The 23,136-nt window shown below is 46.6% G+C and overlaps 1 protein-coding gene and 1 pseudogene across 4 annotated transcripts in view; one reads left to right on the top strand and one right to left on the bottom strand.

Moving 5' to 3' along the window:
• The window catches only part of HEATR5A (HEAT repeat containing 5A), a 502,340-nt gene that overhangs the window by 267,208 nt on the left and 211,996 nt on the right, over positions 1–23,136 (bottom strand). For all 4 annotated transcript variants that reach the window (XM_086936964.1, XM_086936962.1, XM_086936966.1 and 1 more), the window contains 2 exons: positions 4,023–4,262; positions 2,376–2,557 (listed from right to left, as the gene is read on the bottom strand). In XM_086936964.1, the coding sequence (XP_086793090.1) occupies positions 2,376–2,557; positions 4,023–4,262 (422 nt within the window). The remainder of the gene's footprint in view (positions 1–2,375; positions 2,558–4,022; positions 4,263–23,136) is intronic.
• LOC147689563 (U1 spliceosomal RNA) lies at positions 626–802 on the top strand (annotated as a pseudogene).

The following is a 23,136-nucleotide window of genomic DNA, read 5'->3' as shown; positions in this document are numbered from 1 at the left end:
TATCAGGAGGAGGGGCTTTCGCTGTGGTTTGAGTGTTAGCGCTCTTGCAGGCGTTAGATACCACAAGAGAGTCTAAGGGCAGCTGATCTTTCATATACACAGGGTCTGTAGGAGCGGGCTTGTATTTTTTATCTACTCTAGGTGCGAGTATTCTGGATCGAACGGGGTCTTTGAATACTTTATCCGTGTGTTTGAACATGCCCTTGAGCAGTGGCATGGTATTAGTAGACCTTTGTGAGCGGGCTGGTGTCTCAACAAGGAAATCCTCTTCTAGCGGGTCTGTGTGAAGCTCCACCCCGTGATATTGAGCAGCCCTGTTGATAAGCTGAACATAGCCAATGTTGTAGTTGGGTGGAGAGGGTCTGGAGGGATAAAGGTCAGGATCACAGTCTTGATCTGGTTCCCTATTATAAGATCTCGTGGCATATCCTGCTCCTCATTCCCATCATCTTCATCCTGTGGGTTAGGTGATAGTGGAGGTGGTGTTGAATTTGATGGTGTAATGACTAAATTTGGGTTCGAAGGAGAGAGAGGTATGTAAGGGGGAGAAGGGTTAGTACTCAAGTCCTTTTTCTTCAGTGGTATAGGGCAATCCTCTTAGAGATCCAGCTTGGGGTTTTTAGGAAGACTGGCCAGGAGGTCTCCAGTTTTATGGTCAATACTTAGTCTCTTTTGTTTTGGATCCAAAGGTGAGGCTCATCCATTGCACTTCGGATGTGCTGACCCCTGCGATGTCCCCAAATGCGGGATACTCTACTGCATAATTTCTGGTAGTGGAGGGCTGCGTTAGCGCTTTCCCCTGGGAAAAAAAAGAGTATCTTTTTCTTTAGGAGTTGATTTCGGCAACGAAGATTTGGGCTGAGAGTCTTTGGGCGTCAAATGTTTGGAATCAGAGTGCTTGGTTTTTCCGGTTTGGGCTCTGAAGCTTTTGGAATGGGAGGTTTTGGCTCCGAACTTTTCGTTGCAGAGGATCTTGGATCAGAGCCTTCAGATGTTGATGATTTTGTCTCCGAAGCTTTAAGTTTTGAAGATTTTGGCTCCGAATCTTTAGATTTGGAGGATTTCGGCTCCGAGGCCTTCGGTGTCGAAGGTGTCTTCGGTGCTGGCAGTGTGGAGACTGGCAAGTGCTTCTTCTTATGTTTCGTTGCCGAGGGTTTTAGTTCGGCACTGGAATGGGGCGGGCTCGAGCCCGAAGGCTTGTGTTTCATAGCCGGGCTGGACGGCGGGGCATCTGAAACTTTTTCTCAGTGCCGACCTCAGCCCGAGGGCAAAGGTAATACTGGAGCCTTCGATTTTGATTGAGTGGGCACATGGGGATCTCACAGTACGTTGACCCGGAGTGATGTTCAGTTCTTCTGCCATGTCAGAGTTGGCTTCCTACACGGAGACCAGTTCTTGATCCTCTGCTTCTGCAGCTGGACGATGGAAGTCTGAATCTTCGCCGAAGATGTCTGGTATGGAGCCGCTCCAGCATCGCATCTCACGGCGTCGACCCAGACGATCACGAATGGTCTTCTTCGACCGGAACGATCGACGCGCTTCACAGTCCTTTTCATCATGTTCCGGAGGTAAGCAGAGGTTGCAAACCTCGTGCAAGTCGGTGAGTGGAAATTTAGCATGACAACCGTGACATAGCTTAAATGGAGTCTGTTCCATCGACTGCTGGCGTGGTCGGCACAGGTAGGCCCGACGGCCTGCCCCAAAATGCCCGATCAAAGTTCTCTGTTTAAACGATATGGGTCGAATGGGAAACAACGATTAAAAGACAGTACCGTTGAGGGTAGAGGATTGCGCGTCAAAGGGGTTCGAGAACGATACCGAACCAGAGCGCAGCAATACACATCCGAACCCGATGACGGAAAAAAATAATCTGGGGATGTAGTCGATGCCCATGCGCACTATCACCTAAAGGAGGAGTCACCTACCTCGTGACTGCAAAGACTTCTTCGAACAAAGACAGAGTGCAAACATCCGGACCCAACAATAGATGACGATCTATGCTAAAGCATATGATCTACAGTTCATATGCCACGAATGAATAGTTACCTACAACTGAATTATGACCACAAGTACAACTTCACTGTATTTCACCCTTAGCATTTGTAGGAGGCACTACTCCAACGTACGGTGTAAACATTTCTATAGTTGGTGAGCGGCCCATCTCTTGGTGTCAGTGTCTCAAGGTCAGTACATAATGGTCAATAAGAGATACTACTTACAGTATTGGTTTCTTATTTGCGACTGTTCAGGTCGCGTTATATGTCAATAGTGTTGTGATAGGGTGAGGGGAGTGGAGAACCTGGGCTCCCACTGCCATCCCCACCTGTACCTGGCAGCACCTTAGAAGTCACTCTTTGACAGGAGAGGATGCTCACATTGGCTTGATATTGCTCCAGAATGACGTGGCCTGGAAACTCTGGCTCAGGGACACTTGCAAACCTTCGTATGACCACGAGCAGGGTCTGCAGGCCCGAAAGGCGCAGCTGGTCACTATGGTCTGTGGCAGCCATAAAAGCCATGCGTATCAGATCCAGGAGGTGCAGGACCAGGAAGTCATCTAAGAAAGACAAAAACATGAAGTCAAAGGAAAGGAAGCAGAACAAGGACAACAACATGCACCAGGGCAGGAGGTACTGTCATTATCGAGCGAACATGCAGTAGTGTATATATAGGCATCATTATGGGCAGGCAAGAGATGCTAGAGAAATAATAGACAGTACTGAGAACAGGCACCATACACAGAAAAAAAGACACTTCAAATAGGCTTTTTAATAGATTCATAAGTAGACCAAAAGAAGAAGGTACTTAAGAAGAAGGTACTTAATTTTATGGCAAGAACAGTGGCTAGTATTATCTATTAACCTCCTCCATGCTAGCCCTTCTTAGGGTAGGTAAGCATTTCTGCCATCTTTGTGATCGTGAACACACCGTTTGAATCTCCTTAGGGGGCACAAAAAAATAGTAATTTGTACTAACCGCAGTAAGAACCACTATATAATTAATTATTAAAAGCTCAAACAAAACCAAATTAAATTTGGAAGTAACAGTGGGTGCCGAAGCTCAAGATCAAGGTGTGTTGACCAAGAAGTACAGGGCCAGTTTAAGAATAAAAGGGTCAATAACAAAAGGGGAGAGAGAGAAATTAAATCGAAATGGATTTGTTCTCCCTGGACATATGTAAATAAACATATAGAATCCACTCCTCGTGTTTGTGGGATTGGTCTCCGCAGTGGGGAGCACCCTCTTTGTTTTTAGGTCCCCTCACACACCAACAGGCCCCTTGGTGTCATGCTTCATCATGTTTCGGTGTAAAAACACCTTCAGGACGGGGTACACAAATCCCCACCTTACTCACGTTTCTCTAACTCTTTTTCAGGTAGGTTGCAGCACGCCGTACCCCGTAGAGGGGTACGATGACCCCGATGATGAAGCATGACACCAAGGGGCCTGTTGGTGTGTGAGGGGACCTAAAAACAAAGAGGGTGCTCCCCACTACGGAGACCAATCCCACAAACACGAGGAGTGGATTCTATTTGTTTAAGAATAAAAGGCAGCTGCAGATGGTATTGAGAAAGTGGTCCCATGTTACGGAGCATTGGTGTGCGCTGCAAGTTAGGGTCACTAATAAAGCTGCTTCTTCAACTTCTGAGGTAGCAACATTTGTGGCAGGTCAGGAAGGAGATGCAGTGAAAAAAGTACTGGAGTACCTCACTGAAACAGCAGGCTAGGAATCATGTACACTGACTGAGCTGTGTGCAATCCACCCCTAGAAAGACAGAGTGTTGCAGTGGGGTACTTGTGTTTCATTAAGAGGAACAGAAGGTGCAGTTGGTCAGTGTTTAGGTGAACTGCCCCCTGTTCATGGTAGAACAAAATGAGAATGTATTTGGAGTAATCAGTACTTTAAGACAGGTATCAAGGATCAGCTGTCGGCCAGAATATTTCACCTCACCACTAAACTCCTCCCTCTCTCTACATCTCATCATTAACCCCAGGGGTGAATTTTCTCTGTGGTCACCTACTCAATGGTTCCTTCTGCTTCATCTCCTGAGCTTTTGCAATGTCAAAATGTGTATGACCGGCGCTCTCGCACAGTGCCACGATGCGGCAGACGCACTCAGCAGCAAAGACTCTTGTTCGCCAACGAGGGTTCACGAAGGGATGGGACTTCTCATCCTTCCTGGAGGTCAGCACAGAGCCATCATCCCCCCGATCACCTTCCTCTTCCTGGGTGGTGTCCACTGAGGAGGCAGCTGCGAAATCTGCAGTTGGACAGCACAAAAGTGCATCAGAGATGCCATAAACACTTGTCAAGCCACGCACTCACACCCTACTTTAAAGGCATTGACACACCATAACGTAAAGGTGAAAACAACATTTTCCTTGCAAAGCAAGATAGTTGCATGCCTCACCCTGCAACTAGCTTAGGAGGCACCAACAGGCACCTCCATCAAGAACAGGCACCAGGCAAGCTGATCCAGCTAGAGACGCCAACACACACTGCCTGCGAAGAGAGGACACAGAACACCCAGTCTGTTTGCAAGAGACAACCACATGCACTGAGGCAAAGGGGGACTCACCGGCGATTGGGCTGCAGAATATGTGGGCGAAACTCAGACTTGCTGATGTACATCTGCCTACATCATCACAAAATAGCATTCAACACTGGTGTTTCATCTAGGAATAGGCTTCTATTGTAAGCCTAGGAAACGTTATACACGGCATTAGAAAACACAGACTTTTAATATGAAGATGCTTGTGGCCCTTCCCAGTGCTTCAAATGGAAAAATAGAAGTGGAGGTACTCTGGTACAGAGTCCCTGCTTGTTTCTGAGAAGTGCTGGTACTCTCTCTCTTCAAATAAAGCATTGGCCTTTCCCTTCCATACAGTCTGAACTATTACACTAAGTTTCAAAACACCTTATTGTTTTATTACCTCCTTCATGCTGTGGCCAATCCTGGACACCCACTGTCTTTTGCTGCTCATACCAGACAAGAAAAAGATGAGATGAACCGAGACAGGAAGCGAAAGCAACATGTCTAAGTCGACGAGTGACAGAAACACTCTCCCCTTCATCTTTAGGAAGCCATCACCATTCCAGACTCAACCCATAACCTGGTGCTGCCTTTTTCAGTCAGAGAAAGACAGAGGTGTATACATCACACCCCTGCCACTGGGACATACATAGGGTGCAACAAATCACACAGCTTAATGGAACAGCTGGACCTTCAACAGGGACGTCCAAAACCGGTGAAGACACAGGTGACCCAGGCATGACTCTTTTAGTTATAAATAACCATATGTAAAAGCCACCGCAGTTTTAGATATACCGGATTCTCACCGTGGAGGCTGACCGACTGCGGTTTGTGTCCCAAAATCACAAACTGAGAAGCAGACTGGGTCCCTGTAGGAAAACGGCCTTGAAATGAGCTGCATCAGAAAATATTAAAAATATGAAGAGTTCTATACTTGTAACCAAGCAATGCTCTCCACTAATTTGAATTTTAAAGAGAGCAGCTTTAATAAAATGCAATACTTTATAACAATTTAAAAAAACACAGGCAGAAGTATATCTCCAAGATTAAATAAATTGCCACTGAAATCAGAGGGCCCTTTACAGCACAGAATATTCTATGTAAACGTCCTAGTTTTAAAAGCAGCTTATGAATAATCCCAAATCTGGGCTCTAATGGTGAAAACTATTTAAAACACTCATAATGGAAAATGAGATTGTACCACGTGAACAGTCTTGCTTTAACTGACTCAATGACAAAACATACAGGTAGTGGCAGCAGTTGTGTCGAAGGTTAAGGTTGCAAGGTTTTTTCCAATAAGCAAACTTCCATTTTGTGCTCACAGTTAACAATTACTCCTCATTTAGTCAATCAGAATGCTCAGAGTTTAATTCCCATGGACTACACCATCAAATAAATGACGGTCCCCTTTATTATAGAGAAAATGTATATATTTATTACAATGATTCAAGCACATCATTCTACACACATTGTATAGACCAGTATATATATACACATTACAATAAAAACAATATAATTTCAAATATAAAAAAACATTCAAGCTCATAGTCAATATAAAGAAATCACCTGTTTAGCAATTTCAGTAATTAATACTCCTTAAAAAAATCCTCAATTTGTATACACCCTTTATGAATCGTCCGTTCTGAGTATATGCCAATAGGGTCAATCAATTACTATATCAAGGTAAAAAATGCTCTTTCTTTATTTGGATTCTGTCAATTACAATATATCATAGTAAAACACATTTTTCTTTGTATGGATTATGTCAACATGGCGTTTCAGCCGTTCTTAGAATCAAATCCCTGTCTTCTTCAGGACAAATTCACAATAAATATTTTGATTTCAAAGACGGTTGTTTACTTATTCTCCACTTAGTTCACTGTTCTGTTATCCTGGGAGACGCTCCAAAGTTAGAGATGTAAGTACCTCCAGAGTAATATTATCATCAGACGGTAGGCAATTTCTGTTTGGTGTATCTTTATTTCAGATCCACTTGTTTCTATAACTTCCCCCTTCTCAAATGCCCATACTCTTCTTTATTGGGTAATCGGGGCTTCACGTGGTGGTTTTAAATTTACGCATTACGTTTTTTTCCAATCCCTGGTCGTGTGCGATCCAGAGTTCACTTGGCAATATTGTAGCCATCCTCTTCTCCTTATATCGTAACCCACTAGGATACTCAGTGCATTCTGATTGACTAAATGAGGAATAGTTGTTAACAAAAAAGAGAAGTTTGTTGTTTATTGGTTTAGATACCCTGTCTCTTTTGGCTTGAAAGGGCTACTCTCTGATTTTCTAGAGTGCAATGTTTTCTCTACAGGTCAGAATTAAGTTACTTCCCTGGAACCAGCGTTGCGCCTTTCATGAATTAATACACTTGATGTATTCGCCTTCGTCCAGGTAAGAGCAGTGAGAAGTTGGCCTGATCTATAGTGCTCACTATTCTAGTGATCACTGTGTAGCATACCAAACGACCCTTATTGATGATTGGTTGTAAGTCAACCTTATAGACCAGCTATCCTAGTACCGTGGACAAAAGCAGTCTTTAGGGCTAAACTCTAGAGGGCGTGTTAAGCCAGCTGTTTTACCATCACATATACCCCTTGAACACCAAGTGAAAGGACACCACACAAGTTGTTATGATGAGGAAAATCGAATTTTATATGACCAGGTATGTCCCCTATCGTGTACCCCAACGTCCCATGTATGTGCATGACCTCCATGCATTTTCCCTCCATGGCCGAAAATGAAGACGCAAATGCATTTGCGTCCAACGTTAACATGTTATCTACCAAGTTCTCTGAGAAAGCAACATTAATTTAGTTTCTAAACCTATGTTGCCAACGTCTTTACATGGTGCACTTTTAACGTGAAGCCATGTTTTCCTGGCTCTGCCGAGCTAGGCCCTGAATTGAGGCTCCGAAGTCTCTTCTGTCTCTGAAAGCTGCCGTTCAAGGTATGCATCCCTGACCTCTGCCTTACTTCCTGCCCAGCGAAGCGGTGCTCGGCCTAGGCTGGCCTGCCTGCCTGCCAAGACAGTATTTTGCCTACAGTTATCTCCTCAGCCTCCTCGAAAACACATTCCAGTCTAGTGAAATAGGTAAACATATTCCCGGCTACAGAGTAAAGGGCCCGGCCTTCCTGTCTCCTTGCAAGCGATTTACAGCACCCGTTACCATGGTAGGCCTATGGCCCCCGCGCATTGTACCAAGACACGTATGCACTCCCTAGCATTCAGTGATGTATGGCCCCTGCCCGAGAGACCTTTTACTTCAGACAACACATCCTCCAAACATGAGATATCAGATAGGTTATAGGTATAGGTCGTTCTGACATCCCAGACACCAGACTCTTCTACTAGAGCTAAAGCCAAGTCCCCCAGCTCTCCCCAGTTACACGTCCTTTCCACGTCATGCCAGTTGCGCGCACATATAGAATAAAGGTTTCTGCTGACCCTGCAGAATCCTCCTATGCATCCACCCACTTATGACACTTCTTGTGACGTTTTCTAGCACACACCTCCGTGTACGCCTATTACACGCCTTCTTTTACGCCCATATGTTCTTATCTCCTTCTTTTCACTTGTCACGCCTACTGTATTCAATGCAATTATACTGTTTTACTATATATAATGTGTGATGTTAATAAAATGTTGAATGTCCCTTCCTGAACCTTAGTGGTGATGGAACCCGATGTCCCATGCCTCGAGGCATTTCATTAAAGCCCGTATGACTCAGATACCACGGACTCTGCCTCTCATTTTATTGAGCTATCCTTTATTGTCATTTAACGTATAGAAAAATAGTCCGGTAAATTTTATTTACCACATAATCTGGCGCCCGAATAGGGACCCCCCCCCCCTTCCCCACTCGCCGGCGATGTAACGCAGGCCTTGACCCCTTCTACAGCCGTGACGGATCCAGTGCACACCTGAGGGTTTTCCTGCTATCTCCCTCAGGCCCACGGAGGAGACGGAGACTGCGGTCCGGCATCCAGACGAGGCGGTGAGGAATGCGGAGGATCCCGACCAGAGCCCCAAGTCGAGAGAGCAAGGTCCGAGGTATCCAGAGGCCCACCTGTTCCGAAGCGCATGCGTGGTAGACGTCGTAGCTGTCCAGTCCAGTCCAGTTTCCGAGGCCTTCAGTTTCTGCTTCCCGGTGAGTACCGTTGTTGGGAACGCATCTAGACGGGTTCATTAAATTGTGCCCGGTCAAGACAGGTCTGGGTACACAGACCTGGTCCAGACTTGTCCACTTAGGTGGATGCGGTATGACGTGTCTCTTATTGGGACCGGTATTGTCTGTACTGTTTTAGCAGTGCATCTAGTGATTCAGTGTTCTAGTATTGTTTCTCGAAATTTTCAGAATTTGTGTCTTCTATGTACCAGGTAAAACAGTCTGAAATGTTTTCAATGTGTTTAATGTCGTGGTATGAATGATTGTTTGCTATTCATTACTGTGTTTATTGTGCTAAGTTCAAGTAAGCGCCAAGATGCCACTGTTCTCGAAATTACGTCAGATAGGAACTAGGAAAGGGATACTCGAAGAAGCAGTTCCCGTCCCGCCTAGGGACACTCCCGGACATTTTATGTACCATAAACACGGCTTAGATGACATACTGTACCTAGATTTGTGGGTGGATTACACAAAAGATTTGGAAGAGAAATATAGATGGCCCGTCTCAGGGACATGGGATGCGGATTGCATCATGAGAGTAGAAGAAGCATTATGGAAAAAGAAAGCCAGACAATCCCAGAAAGATGCCATAGAATTATGGCGTAAAGAAGCGCATAGAAGAACAGAGAAAGAAATTAGGAGAGCAGAGAGAAGTAGAGAAGAATCTGAAAAAGCCAGAGAAAGAGAGTTACTAGAAGAAGGAGAACGAGTCAGAATAGAACAACAAGACAGACAAAGAAATGCCCTTATTACAGGTCTGTTGGAATTAGGTAGCCTGGCCTAGGGCAAGACTAACATTTAGAGGCACAGTGTAAAGGTTGCAGACCACCCAAAAGTAACTTCACGCAATAGCACTCAAAAAGAAAAACACTACACCAAAATTATATGAAAATACGTGCTGCTTTATGTAAAAATAATATTCTCTCTGTGGTCAAATTTCAGTAACTCACATATAAATAATTCAAAGCAGTTTAAATCACTTTCAGGGTCAACAATTACGCTTTTTAAATTATTAGCAGATTATCACTTAATACATTTCAGGTTGACTTAGTAATAGTAAACACTTCTAACCGGATAAGCAAGACTCTAGATAGATCTAACATTACAGTACATTTGTCATTTAGTCAATATTAACACTCTCAGGTCTATTAATGTAAGTTAAGCCTCAACAGTGCACTTGCTTAGACTCCAGAAATACTGTGTATGGGTACTATGCAATGTACTATATGCGTCTCCCCCAGCACCAGTATTCCCTCCTTCTTCTTATTACATAAACTCTGAGGGTTCAAATATACCAACTTTACATAGCAAGGATTACCCCAGAACTCAACTCCAGTAGAAGAAGGGGGGGGCAAACTGTCATAAGTTACCAAGAGCCAAGGGGTTCTATATCGACTTTATGCTCCTGGAACCCCCACTGGTGATCAGGCTTCTTGAGTCAGCCAGTATTTTAACTGATAAGGCTTTCGTTTCTAGGCTCTCCTCCTCTTGGTCTCAATTAGGGTCAGTGGAAGGCAGAAGCTGAACGCGTAGGAGGCCTGACCAGCTCTCCCACGCTACCCCACACTCCTCCCTGCTTACTTGAAAAGGGGGGCCGGCAGACGGATCTTCCGCCCACCCCCTGGACCTTGGGACTGCTTCTCACACAGCCTCGATCTCTCCGCCTCCGGAGAGAACAGAACCGGAGCGCTGCACACAGCGCATCAGCCGCTTGCCAGGCTGCTCCTCACACCCGGATCTGTCCCTCGGCGCGCAGCTCACACACGAACACTCGCCGAAGCCGCCTCCTCACAGCGCTCCTCACCCGAAAGTGACGTCGTCGATTTCCACTGCCCCGGCCTCCACTGCGCATGCGCGGGGGAAAAGCGACTCCGCTCCGGGCCTGCTCAATCCTCGGCCCCTTCTCTCACCACAGTTCTACAATTTCACGGGGGAATTAGCGCGCTGGCGCCGGGAAGGAGCACTGCGCTCACACTTATCTCCGGATCCACACAAAGCGCGACAGGTGCCCCCGGGGTCCCGTTTTCGGCGCTGGCCTCACAAGGTTGCCCAGGCTCAAGGGAATCTTCCACCAGGCTCCAACCACTGGTCCATCAACACAGGGTCGGCTCCTTGCCAGTTCTGACCCAGGTAAGAGGTGCCCAGTGCCACCCAGGACAACAGTTATCTTCTTGTTTCTAACAGGAAAAGGGGGGGTCGAAGGGGTTCCACAGAATGAAGCTTCAGGGTGCTTTCTCCTCACTAGGACCCCAGCCCTCTTCCCTAGACAGTTAATAGGAACCCTCTCAGTTCAGTTTCCAATGCTGGGCAGAGGACTGCGCTCCACTGCGCTGCAGTCTCCTTACCCTACCTACACCCTACTATTTTGAAGTTAGGGGTCAGTCAGGCGCCCAGGGTCTCCCTTAACTTTCCCAGCGGGGACAGGACAAGGAACCCACAGGAGGAATAGAGAAGTGGAATTATTAGGCTGCTTCCCAGTCTAGAAGTTCAACCCTTACACTAGTCTCCTCCCACCTGCCAGGATAGCCTGTCCTCCAGCTGACTCTCACAGGTAGACAAAATGGCTGCCCCGCATTCCGCCTTATATAGGCTGCCCTTCCATGGTCCAGAATGGACCAGAAGGTTCTGGAATGCCCTATGTTGGGCTATGGCCAGGTTCTGTTGGTGACAGTTGGGACAGTTGGTGGCCACCATTTTAGGTGGTGCCAACTTTCCTGTCAGAACAGGCCTCTGGGCCTAAGGTAAAAGATTATGAGGGGGAGAGGGAACACCTATCCCCCTGGCCAACACCTATAAAAAGTCAGTAGACACAAAAATTAATAAGGGTATGAGGGGCAAAAAGGGGACAAAATAAATAAAAATTAGGAGGGACTTCGCCAAAAAGTCAGACAGGTCTAACAAGGTCTGTATCCTGTTCTCGCCGAGGGCCTGCCCAAGGCGACCCCGGAAGTACCCCGTAACTTGCCACCACCATTGGTCCCGACTAAACTCCGTCACAAACAGACCGCAGCTGACATTTTCCTTTCTTCCTATTTAGATGATGTTGCTCCAGAATATACCCATGTACGCGTGCCACCTGGTAATAATATGCATCAGCCTATTCAGCCTGTTCAAGATACGTTACCCCCACTCCCTTAAGACTCGACTCCCCCACCCATTGTCACTTCCCATCCTGTCATTACTACTGTTACTGTCCCTCCTGCTATCGGTCCTACCAATCCTTTTTCTACACTTACAACCCAGAGTCTGCCTACATTACCTACACCTACTTTTCAAGCTATGACACCAGTAGTAACAGCACAGCTAGTTGATGGTTATGCTTCCGCTTCAGGAGGCGCCGTAGGAGGTCTCCCTGTCACCCCGCCTCAAGTAAAACGAATGACGCTTAGAGAAGCAGCATTACAACGTACACCCAAAGCTGCGACATTCGCAGCCCTTAAACAGTTCCTTACTGATTGCAGATACGATCCAGTACCAGGCGAAGACGAGATGATACTATACTCGATACGTTTACGACGAGTCACAAACTATTTGTCCATCCTACCACATATGAGACAACATTTGGATAACATATACAATTTCATTAGAACAGGGGAGAAACCAGAATGCATTCACGAGGCCATGGTACACAATAAGGTTGAGACACAAAGAATGATCTTACAGTTTTTGATAAATTGTTTGATAAGGGAACGAGATCGGCCAGGTACAAGCAAAGAGGAGATGGACATCCTGATAAATTGGAGTAACAATATAGCTGATGGTAAACATAATAGACAAGGTTGTATAGAATCGATGTACAGAAAGATCCGTAAAGAAATTGTAGTAATACACGAAAAAGCAGCTAGGGAAACCGAGAAAGAGGAGAATGAAACCACAGAGGATGAAGATATAGATGATACAGAAGAAGATCCAGATAGAATAGCGTACGTAGGTAGAGCAAGACCTTTTGACAGACCCATTCGCCTAGAAAACAGGAAACGTTTTCTTTCTCCCATACCAGAACAATGTTCCCTTGAACATTTATTCCAAGCCACTGATAAAATACTGAAAGAAAGAATAGGTTACAGTGAACTTAGTACCATGCATGATCAGGAACTAGCACGGTCAGCAGTACAATGGGCTGGAAATAATAACATATATAAAGATGATTCAGTAGCGCAAACATTTTTTAATCTTTCCCCAGACGAACAGCGCTTAGCTGGTATGTACATGATCCAGCATCTCATTACACTATATGAAAGTCAGCATTCTGATCCAGGTCCCCTATATAGTATACTGGAAGAATTACTCCTAAAAAGATGGAGAGGCCTAGGTACCGATTTAATTAATATCATTCTAGAACAACGCCACAAATACAGAACTTTCCTGACTCCACATTTCGTTCCTGTCCCACCCCCAGTAAGACAACCATTTTACATAGGCAGACAGAATCCCTTGCGAGAAGTTCATCCCGTCCAGACCACAGGGGGTGAGCTTCAACGCGTATTCGTATATACACCCCTGACCAAAATGGAATTATTGGAAATGAAGAAATTAGTGCCCTGTCATTATAAAGATCCAGCAGGATTCCACCGTGAATTAAAAGACATGTTACTCATGGGGGATTATACGTATCCCGATATTCTTACAATGTTAAAGGTATTGTTGCCGGCAGGCATTTACGAAAAACTTAAAGAAAAGGAATGGGAGGTGGGAGATACAAAGATTATTTGGACTGAATTAGAAACAGAAGAAAATGGGCGAGTCCCAGGTACTGGTCTCGGGGACAAAGCTAAAGCATTACCAGGATTATTAGTACAGGTCTTGCCTAGGTTATTGGCAGTTAAAAAAAGAAGACTGGGATGCAATCTCAGCCTGCAAACAGAAACCAGATGAAGACACTAGTGATTTTTATTCCAGATTTGAGAAATGTTTCATTATTAATAGTGGCCTGAAAACAAGTAGTGAATCATATCCACATCTTTTTGTGACCAAATTAGTAGAGAATTCCTTACCACAAGTTAAAAATAGAGTTCTGAAAGTCGAAAGTGCATGGCAAGCTAATACTCCTTCCCAAATGTTACAAATGTTACAGTATCACCAGAACCGAATTAGAGAGGAACATGAACAGAGGCGTATGAAAGACACGAAAATGAAAGCATTAGTTGCCCAGTCTGTTCCAGCTGACTGTCAGAAAAAGGGTACAGCACCGCCAGGTCCTTCTGCAGCTCCCATTAAAGGGAATTGCAACTATTGTAAACGGCCAGGTCACTACATCAATGAATGTACCGTTCTGAAATATAATATTGCTACAGGTAGGACGAAAGAAAGACCGCGTCCTCCTAGACAAGATCAGGTTCCGCAAAATATTCCACAGAACACACGATCTCCACAGAACACACAACAGACAGTAGCTGTACCCCAACCCCAGCCCATAGCTGCAACTCAACATGTCACACAGCAAATGTACCAGTATGAACAGTCAGATTATCCCGAATATCAGCAGTACTCATGAAACAGCCTAGAGAGGGAGGTTGGCTTGCCTCTTTTTGAGGTTCCTGTAGATCAAGAGGGTTCCTATGTACATAGTCAGGTATTAGGGAAAGACAGAAAAATTTTGATTGACACAGGGGCGAGCAGAACTACCATCAGTCATGACGAGGTTCCAGGGGCACCCCTCTCAGGCTCACAGAATGTTTCCCTGGGATTTTCAGGAAAGCCTATTGTTAACGAAGTGTCAAAGCCAGTTTCCCTAGAAGTTGGTCCATTATCCCGTACTACAGACTTGTTACTTACGAAATCATGTCCTGAAAACTTGCTTGGTATTAAAACGTTGAAAGCACTAGGAGCAGTGATTTGTTGTTCTCCTGAAGGAGTGAGATTATTTTTACGTGATTTTAAAGGTCATTATGTGTTAAGAGATTTTGATCCACGATTACAGAATGTACCACAGCATTTATGGGCACAAGGTCCAACTGATGTAGGTTGCATGCACATTACACCATATCGTGTCACTCTCAAACAAGGTGTTGTTCTGCCCCGAATCCGACAATACAAGTTGCCACCTGAGGCTGTAGCAGCCTTATTGAAAATCATTGACGAGCTCATTGCTCAAGGAGTGGTTGTAGAAACTGACTCCAATGTATGTAATTCTCCAATCATTCCGATTCTTAAACGAACTGACCCAAATGCACCTCCAGTCTACAGACTGGTGATCGGCCTTCGAGAATTAAATAAATGCATCATACCCCAGTACCCAGTAGTGCCAGACATTTCTTCCCTATTGACTTCCATTGATTCCGAAGCAGCGTTCTTCACTGTAATCGATCTTAAGAACGCCTTCTTTAGTGTCCCCATTCATCCGGAAAGCCAGTACCTTTTCGGATTCTGTTTAAATGGCCGAAGCTTCAAATTTGCACGTGCACCTCAAGGGTTCACAGAAAGTCCTAGTATTTACAGTCAAGCCCTGAAACGACAACTAGACAGTATTCACATGCCTACTGACACTGCCCTACTGCAATATGTTGATGACTTGTTAATTACAGCACGGACCGAACGTGACTGCGAACGCGCATCACTGACAGTCTTGTATTTTCTAGCCGAAAAGGGGCATAAAGTGTCCCCTTCGAAGCTCCAATTCTGTGCCCAGCAAGTGGTTTACTTAGGTCACTTGCTGTCCAAGAGGGGGCAGAATCCTCCTATGCATCCACCCACTTATGACACTTCTTGTAACGTTTTCTAGCACACACCTCCGTGTACGCCTATTACACGCCTTCTTTTACGCCCATATGTTCTTATCTCCTTCTTTTCACTTGTCACGCCTACTGTATTCAATGCAATTATACTGTTTTACTATATATAATGTGTGACGTTAATAAAATGTTGAATGTCCCTTCCTGAACCTTAGTGGTGATGGAACCCGATGTCCCATGCCTCGAGGCATTTCCTTAAAGCCCGTATGACTCAGATACCACGGACTCTGCCTCTCATTTTATTGAGCTATCCTTTATTGTCATTTAATGTATAGAAAAATAGTCCGGTAAATTTTATTTACCACATAAATAAAGGATATTTATTTATAACAAGTCTACCCTGAACTCTTTATGAGTCAGGGAGCTAAGCACAATACAAAACTCTTACGAAAATACTTTAAGTTGCACAATTTACACAAATGCCCGAGGGGCACGAAAACCCATATACTCTAAAAGTGGAATGCGAAATACTAGCAGGTGAGAAACAAGATCCAGAGGCTTCAGGATCGCTAGGACTACACTACTGAACCCTAAGGTTAGGAGCAGGAGGCCTAGGGAGATCGGGTGCAGAGTGTGCTCTCTCACGCGGGATGCGGGACAAAGCCTATGGAGGCTAGTATTTCTAAAGTTACTGTTTTCGGACGAATCCGACTAGGTAGACTTAAAACGAAAAAGGATCTGGACACTTGGATAGTGAAACTGTGTTGGAGCACTGAAATGCTCGGGTTACCTAGCCCTGGGGCTGCAGCTGCATAGGGTTCAAAAGACGTCGGGAATCCTCGTTGTAGTCTATGAAGCCTGAAAGAAGAAGATGCTGGCAGGCGACCAGTGAAGAAGTTCGGTGTGATCCAAGCCTGGATCAGTGATGGAGACGACCTGAAAGCAGAGGGGACTCAGTTCTTAATCACTAGCCAGTGATTGTGTGGGCACCAGGATGGCACCGGATGAAGTCACCTCGATCAGGTGAGTGGGCGACGCTGGACTCTGCAGTCACACGGGCCAGGAGGCGTTGTCGGCGACCAGGCTGGAGGTGCGAGCTGTCCCACGAGGGTCTCTGCTGATGGCGATGCTGGAACCAGGATTGGAGCAACAAGCCTTGGCAAAGGCAAGCCCACGCGGTGGAGTCAAGATGGCATCTGGAGTGGACCAGGAGGGTCCGGGGTGCTCCTCTTTTGGAAGGGAGCAAGGGCCAGTCTGGAGCAACCAGACCAGCGGTGAAATTGTCGTGGTGCGTCGTCAGGAGGGCCACTAGCCAACAGGCAAGTGACTGGACAACGCGGTGAGCAGCAAAGAGCAGAAGGGCCCCACGCAGATCTCGTGGATGCTGGGGGGCTGGACTTCGGTGCTGGAGCTGCTCAGGGTTGGGGCTTCTCAAACCCCAGTGCACTCACTCGAGGATCCCTCGGCGGTCGTGCTGGTTAAGCGTCGTGCTGGTTTTGAAGATGGTCGGTCCCTCAGGTCTCGTCACACCCACGAATCTCAGCTGGGCTGATGATGCAGGTAGAGGTCAGAGATGCCAGGGAATCCGGGTCTAGTCGAGCTGGTCATTCTTGATCCGGAGGATGGACGTGCAGCAAACCGCAATGCTTAGGTGGTGCCTGCGGGTGCAGGGTGGCTACTCCTTAGCCACAAGGGAGAGTCTTCAGAAATTGTCAAGAGTTCCTTTCGTGGAAAGTAGTTCAAGATTCAGAATTATCTAATTTGGGAAGGGGGCCTGCTCCTACCTTTATCCTAAGAAAAGGGGCTGACACGTGACTAGGTCCTGCCCATGGGTGGGACCAGGAGGGGGGTGGTTACACCCCTCTCCCTTGTCCGGACTTTCCCCAGCTCAGGGGCTGGTGTGCCCCTGGAACTGGTTTGAGCCGGCATATGCACAGTGAGCACCGGGGTGCCACTTGCAGTCACCTTCCTCTCAGCCCTGCCTACCTGGGATACACAAAACCCTGTCTGGGATGGTGCTAGCACCGCCCCTGACAGGCAACCCTTTGTCCGAGCTCTCCTCGCTGGAAGGACTCCCAGCAGCAGGAGGTCAGACTTGTGTCTGTGGTGGCAGCATCCATTTTGTGATGCTGAGGCTCGAGTTACCTTTAACCGGGGTTCACAGTTACATACATGTCGTGTCCCTCTGGAAGGGTGGAATGCTAACCCCGCCGCCAGAATTGGCGAGGGGTTAGTATTCCAATTCGTATGACACCTTACTCGACATGTTTTGATAAAGCGATACCAAAGTTGGCAAGTAACCGCGAGGATTATAATGCACTTAAGAGTATATGGTACGTGTTATCATGGAACAGCTATTAGGACTTGGTTCCGCAAGCTGCAAACGGGCTCAGCTCATGCCAGAGCACCATCTCACATAATTCCAAGCACTCTGCCTTCAGGATTGATAAGGCCTGCCATAGGAGTGACTGATAGGAATATATGTGTCCATTTTAGGGTTAGATATAGGAATACTATATCTAAAGCAAAAGGGTGTTTACACCACCTTGCCCCAGCTGTCGTGCAGCCAGTTGTGTCAGATTTGGGTGGCCAGCCAGGGGTGGCATAATACATGCTGCAGTGTTGGTAGGCACTGGGCACACCTATGCCCTGGATACCTAAGGTATGCTGTACAGGGACTGATAAGGTGGCCCAGTACCAATCGGTAAATGCACCTAAGGTACATGTGTGTCAATTTAGAGAGAGAACAGCTAGGCTGTGGGTCTGATTAGCAGGCCCACAGCCAGGGAAAGTCGTAAACCAGTGAATCAAAAAGCAAAAAAATCAGGGGTGACCATAGGATTGCAGACCCCACTCTCCTACAAGTGCTTCCAGTTATCTGTTACAGTAGTCCAAGACATCAACTTGCCACAGAAACAAGATAAGGAAAATGCTACTTACCAGTATGCATCTGTTCTTGGCATGTAGGGCTGCATAACCACACACTATTGCATTAGATCACCATCTGGTGGTGGGCCCGGATGATTACACTTTGTTGTTGTCTTGGAAGAGTCTTTGTCTGTTGGATGACTCCCCCCTTAGACTGTAGTGCGCATGGGCATCGACTCCATCTTCAGATTGTTTTCGCCATTGGGCAAATTATGGAGTTGAGTACATATAGAGATGACCATGTGTTGTGTATCTAAATAAGATAATACTGGAACAGACACAGGTAGCCGGGGAGGCGGGTGGGCGTGTGTGGTTCTGAAGCCCTACATGCCAAGAACAGATGCATACTGGTAAGTAGTATTTTCCGTTCGAGGCATATGGGCTGCAGACCACACACTATTGCATAGATTGCACAGCAGTTTCTACCTTAGCAGCGACCACCCGTGTCTGCTGCAGTAGTTTAATAATGCTTGTTGTTTTGCTTGCGCATCTACACAGTAGTGTTTTGTAAATGTGTGCGGAGTAGACCATGTAGCTGCTTTACAGATGTCATCTAGGAATGCCATAGATGCCCCTAATTTACGGGTAGAATGTGCCCTAGGGGGAATGGATAGAGTGCGTTTTGTTTTTTGATAACAAATTTGAATGCACTTAACAATCCATCTTGCAATGTCTGATTTTAAAATGGGATTTCCCTTATGTGGAGGAGAAAAAGAAACAAACAGTTGTTTAGTTTTACGAAAAGGTTTCGTCCTATCAATGTAGTAGAGAAGTGCTCTTTTTACATCTAATGTATGTAGAGCTCTTTCTGCCACTGTTTGTGGTTGGGGAAAAATACTGGCAACTCAATAGATTGATTGAGGTGAAAAGCTGAAATGACCTTTGGCAGAAACTTTGGATTTGTTTTAAGAACCACTTTATTGTGATGAAGTTGTATAAATGGTTCTTGAATTCTTAATGCTTGGATTTCACTTACTCTTCTAAGTGAAGTAACTGCTACTAATAAAGCAACTTTCCATGTAAGGAACTGTAATGCAAATGCTACTTACCAGTATGCATCTGTTCTTGGCATGTAGGGCTGCTGACATTCATATCTGTGCATAGATCTCCGCCTAGTGTTGGGTCCGGATGATTGCACATTGTTGTCCTGGAAGAGTCTTCGAAGTATCACGAGATAGGTGGCTCCTCCCCTGGACTACAGTGCGCATGGGCATCGCCTCCATCCCCAGATTGTTTTTAGCCATTGGCAGAGATGGAGTGAAGTATGTGAGTGATGCCCATGCTATGAGCATATGTATACATATATATATATATGAATACTGCAGCTGCTACAGGCGCCGGGGAGGAGGGTGGGCGATATGAATGTCAGCAGCCCTACATGCCAAGAACAGATGCATACTGGTAAGTAGCATTTGCAGGTCGAGGCATGTGGGCTGCTGAATTCATATCTGTGCATAGAATACATAGCAGTCCTCCCATTATTGGCGGCCGCCCGTGCCAGCTGCAGCAGTCTGAAAAAGTGTTTTGAGAACAGCCTGACCAACAGCAGCCTGCTGTTTGGAGTGCACGTCTACACAGTAATGTTTAGTGAAAGTATGTGTGGTAGACCATGTGGCTGCTCTACAAATATCTTCTAAGGGAATGTTACCTAGGAAAGCCATAGAGGCCCCCAACTTTCTGGTGGAGTGGGCTCTCGGTGGAATTGTGAGAGTGCGTTTAGCTTTAGCATAACAGATCTGAATGCATTTCACGATCCACCTAGCGATCCCAGCTTTGGAGATAGCGTTTCCCTTGTGGTGTGAGGCAAATGCAACGAAAAGTTGCTTGGTCTTATGAAAATCTTTTGTCCTGTCAATGTAGTACATTAAGGCCCTTTTAACGTCAAGGGTGTGGAGCATCCGCTCTGCCAGCGACTCTGGGTTTTGAAAAAACACTGGCAACTCAATTGTCTGGTTCATGTGGAATTGAGATACAACCTTGGGTAAGAATTTAGGGTTAGTGCGGAGCACCACCCTGTTAGCGTGTACTTGGAAGAAAGGTTCTTGGATGGTGAGCGCCTGCAACTCACTAACCCTCCGTAGCGATGTAATTGCTACTAAGAAAGCCACCTTCCAAGTCAGAAACTGAAGCTCACAAGAGTGCAGTGGCTCAAAGGGAGGACCCATCAGCCTTGTAAGAACCACATTGAGGTTCCATTCCGGAGCTGGTGGTGTCCCTGGTGGAATGACCCTTTTGAGTCCTTCCAGAAAAGCCTTGATAGCAGGGACCTTAAAAAGTGATAGGTGTTGCCTATTCTGGAGGTATGCTGCCATTGCAGACAAGTGAATGCGGATGGAAGAATACGCCAAATTGCATTGGTACAGGTGGAACAGGTAACAAATGATGTTCTGAATGGAAGTATCTAGCGGGTCAATGTCATGGTTTACACAGTAAATGACAAACCGCTTCCATTTAGCCGCATAACAAGCTCTAGTAGTGGGCTTCCTTGCCTCCCGAATGATGTCCATGCAATCGGGGGGAAGATTGAGGTAGCCAAACTCTAGGACTTCAGGAGCCAGATCGCCAGGTTGAGCAGTTGCGGATCTGGGTGCTGAATGTCGCCATGGTTTTGCGTCAGAAGGCTGGGAGTGAGATGAAGCCTTTGATGCGGTACCACGGAGAGTTCCAGAAACGTGGTGTACCATGGTTGGCGAGCCCACGTTGGAGCAACCAGGATGAGAGTCATCGAGTGCTGCCTGAGTTTGCGTGCCACCAGCGGTATCAGAGGTGCTGCGGGAAAAGCGTACGCAAATCTGCCTGACCAGTTCATCCACATCGCATTGCCCTGCGATTGCGGGTGTGGGAACCTGGCGGCGAAGCTTTGGCATTTTGCGTTCTCCTTTGTGGCGAACAGGTCTATCTCTGGATGACCCCACCTTTGGAAGTACGGTTGGAGTACTGATGGATGTATCTCCCACTCGTGCATCTGGTGGCTGTGCCTGCTGAGCAGGTCCGCCATCTGGTTGTCCTTGCCCGGGAGATGCTCTGCCATGAGGAAGATGTTCCTCTGAATGGCCCACTTCCACATGCTCTGAGCCAGATGAGACAGCTGCGGAGAGTGTGTGCCCCCCTGCTTCTGAATATAGTACATGGCCGTCATGTTGTCCGTCCGGATCAACACGACCTTGTTGCACAGATGTACTTTGAATCCAGACAGTAACCGTACTGGATAAGAGACTTGACCCACCTGTCCGTGGTGATTTATTTATTTATTTATTTATGTGCTTCTATAGCGCCTGAATAAATCCCCGAAGGGGTATCTCCGCGCTCATGTTGGGGGGGAGATTGGACCTGTGTCTGATCATTACAGAGGTAAGAAATCATAAACTAAATTAATTGGTGCTGAAAAGATGGGTCTTGAGAGCCTTACGAAAGGATAGGTGATTGGTGATAAGTTTAAGTTCAAGGGGAAGGGAATTCCAGAGAACAGGGCCTGTATGTGCCAGAGCACGACCTCCTTGACGGGATTTTTTTATTTTGGGGACCTGAAGTAAATGCAAATTACTTGATCGAAGTGATCGGCCTGGCACATAAGGTTGAAAAGCTCTGGTCAGATATTTAGGGCCCTTTCCTGTCAGGCATCTATGAATAGTACAGAGGATTTTGAACTTTGTGCGTTGCCGCACAGGCAACCAATGAAGCTTGGCTAGCAGAGGGCGGGAGGGAGTTCTAGATGGAACATTGAGGACCAACCTTTCCACGCGGGCAGGAACTGCTGGAGTCTCCCCCCGACCGGTGTTGTGTGGTCGGGGGGCAGTGACAAGACGTCACTGTTTGTTGGCGGTGGAGGACCTGGAGCTGTTGTTCCCATGTCCTCTGCCTTTGACGTTGTTGCCCCTGTAACCACCTCTACCTTTGTTGGTGTATGAGGTTTGGGTGTTGCTCTTGTAGTACTGTGTGGATTGTGACGCCTGACCCCTTGAGGTGCCTCTGTTATTGGAGCGGCGAAAGGAACCACCCCGAAACTGCTGAGACTGGAGGGCCCCCATAGACTTAGCAGTGTCCGTGTCTTTCTTCATCTTTTCAAGGGTTGCATCCACCTCGGGGCCAAACAGATGGTCAGGATTAACTGTTTGGTTCAAGATGGTTGTCTATATATCTGGTTTGAACCCTGATATTCTAAGCCATGCATGTCTCCTCAGCAACACGCTAGTGTTGATGGCCCTGGAGGCGGTATCAGCCACGTCCAGCGCACATTTGATGGAAGCGTTGGTGATCAGCTTCCCTTCCTGAATCAACATTTCACCTGCCTCCTTGTACTGATCAGGTAAGTGCTGCAGAAGTGTTTCTAGGGTGTCGTAATGCGCCCTATCGTAGCGTGCAAGTAGGGCCTGCGTGTTTGAGATGCGCCAAATGTTAGCTGCCTGCGCAGCAATCCGTTTCCCTGAGGCTTCAAATATTTTTGACTCTGTCGGGGGGAGGAGCATCACCCGTGGTCTGCGAGTTCGCCCGCTTACGAGCGTTGGATACAACCAAAGAATCCAGTGGCAAGTGTCCCTTGATGTGCGTTGGATCCGAGGGCTCTGCCTTGTATTTTTTATCAATACGAGGATTGATGACTCGCGCCCGAGTGGGCTCCCTGAAAACCTCTGGCGCGTGCTTCAGCACTCCCTTGAGCATAGGCAATGTCTTGACTGACTTTTCAGCCACTGAGAAAGTGTCAAACAAAAAATCGACATCCACAGGATCTGAATGCAGGTCGACATCATGATTAGCTGCAGCTCGCTCAATGAGAGCGTTGAAGGCTGCAGAGTCCTCCGTTGGAGAAGTCTTTGCTGCAAAAAGCTG

The sequence above is a fragment of the Lissotriton vulgaris genome, chromosome 9 (assembly GCF_964263255.1).
Source record: "Lissotriton vulgaris chromosome 9, aLisVul1.2, whole genome shotgun sequence".
In the NCBI taxonomy this organism is placed as follows: domain Eukaryota; kingdom Metazoa; phylum Chordata; class Amphibia; order Caudata; family Salamandridae; genus Lissotriton; species Lissotriton vulgaris.
Note: the sequence above shows the minus strand (reverse complement) of the source record. Positions and strands in the feature narration are given on the sequence as shown.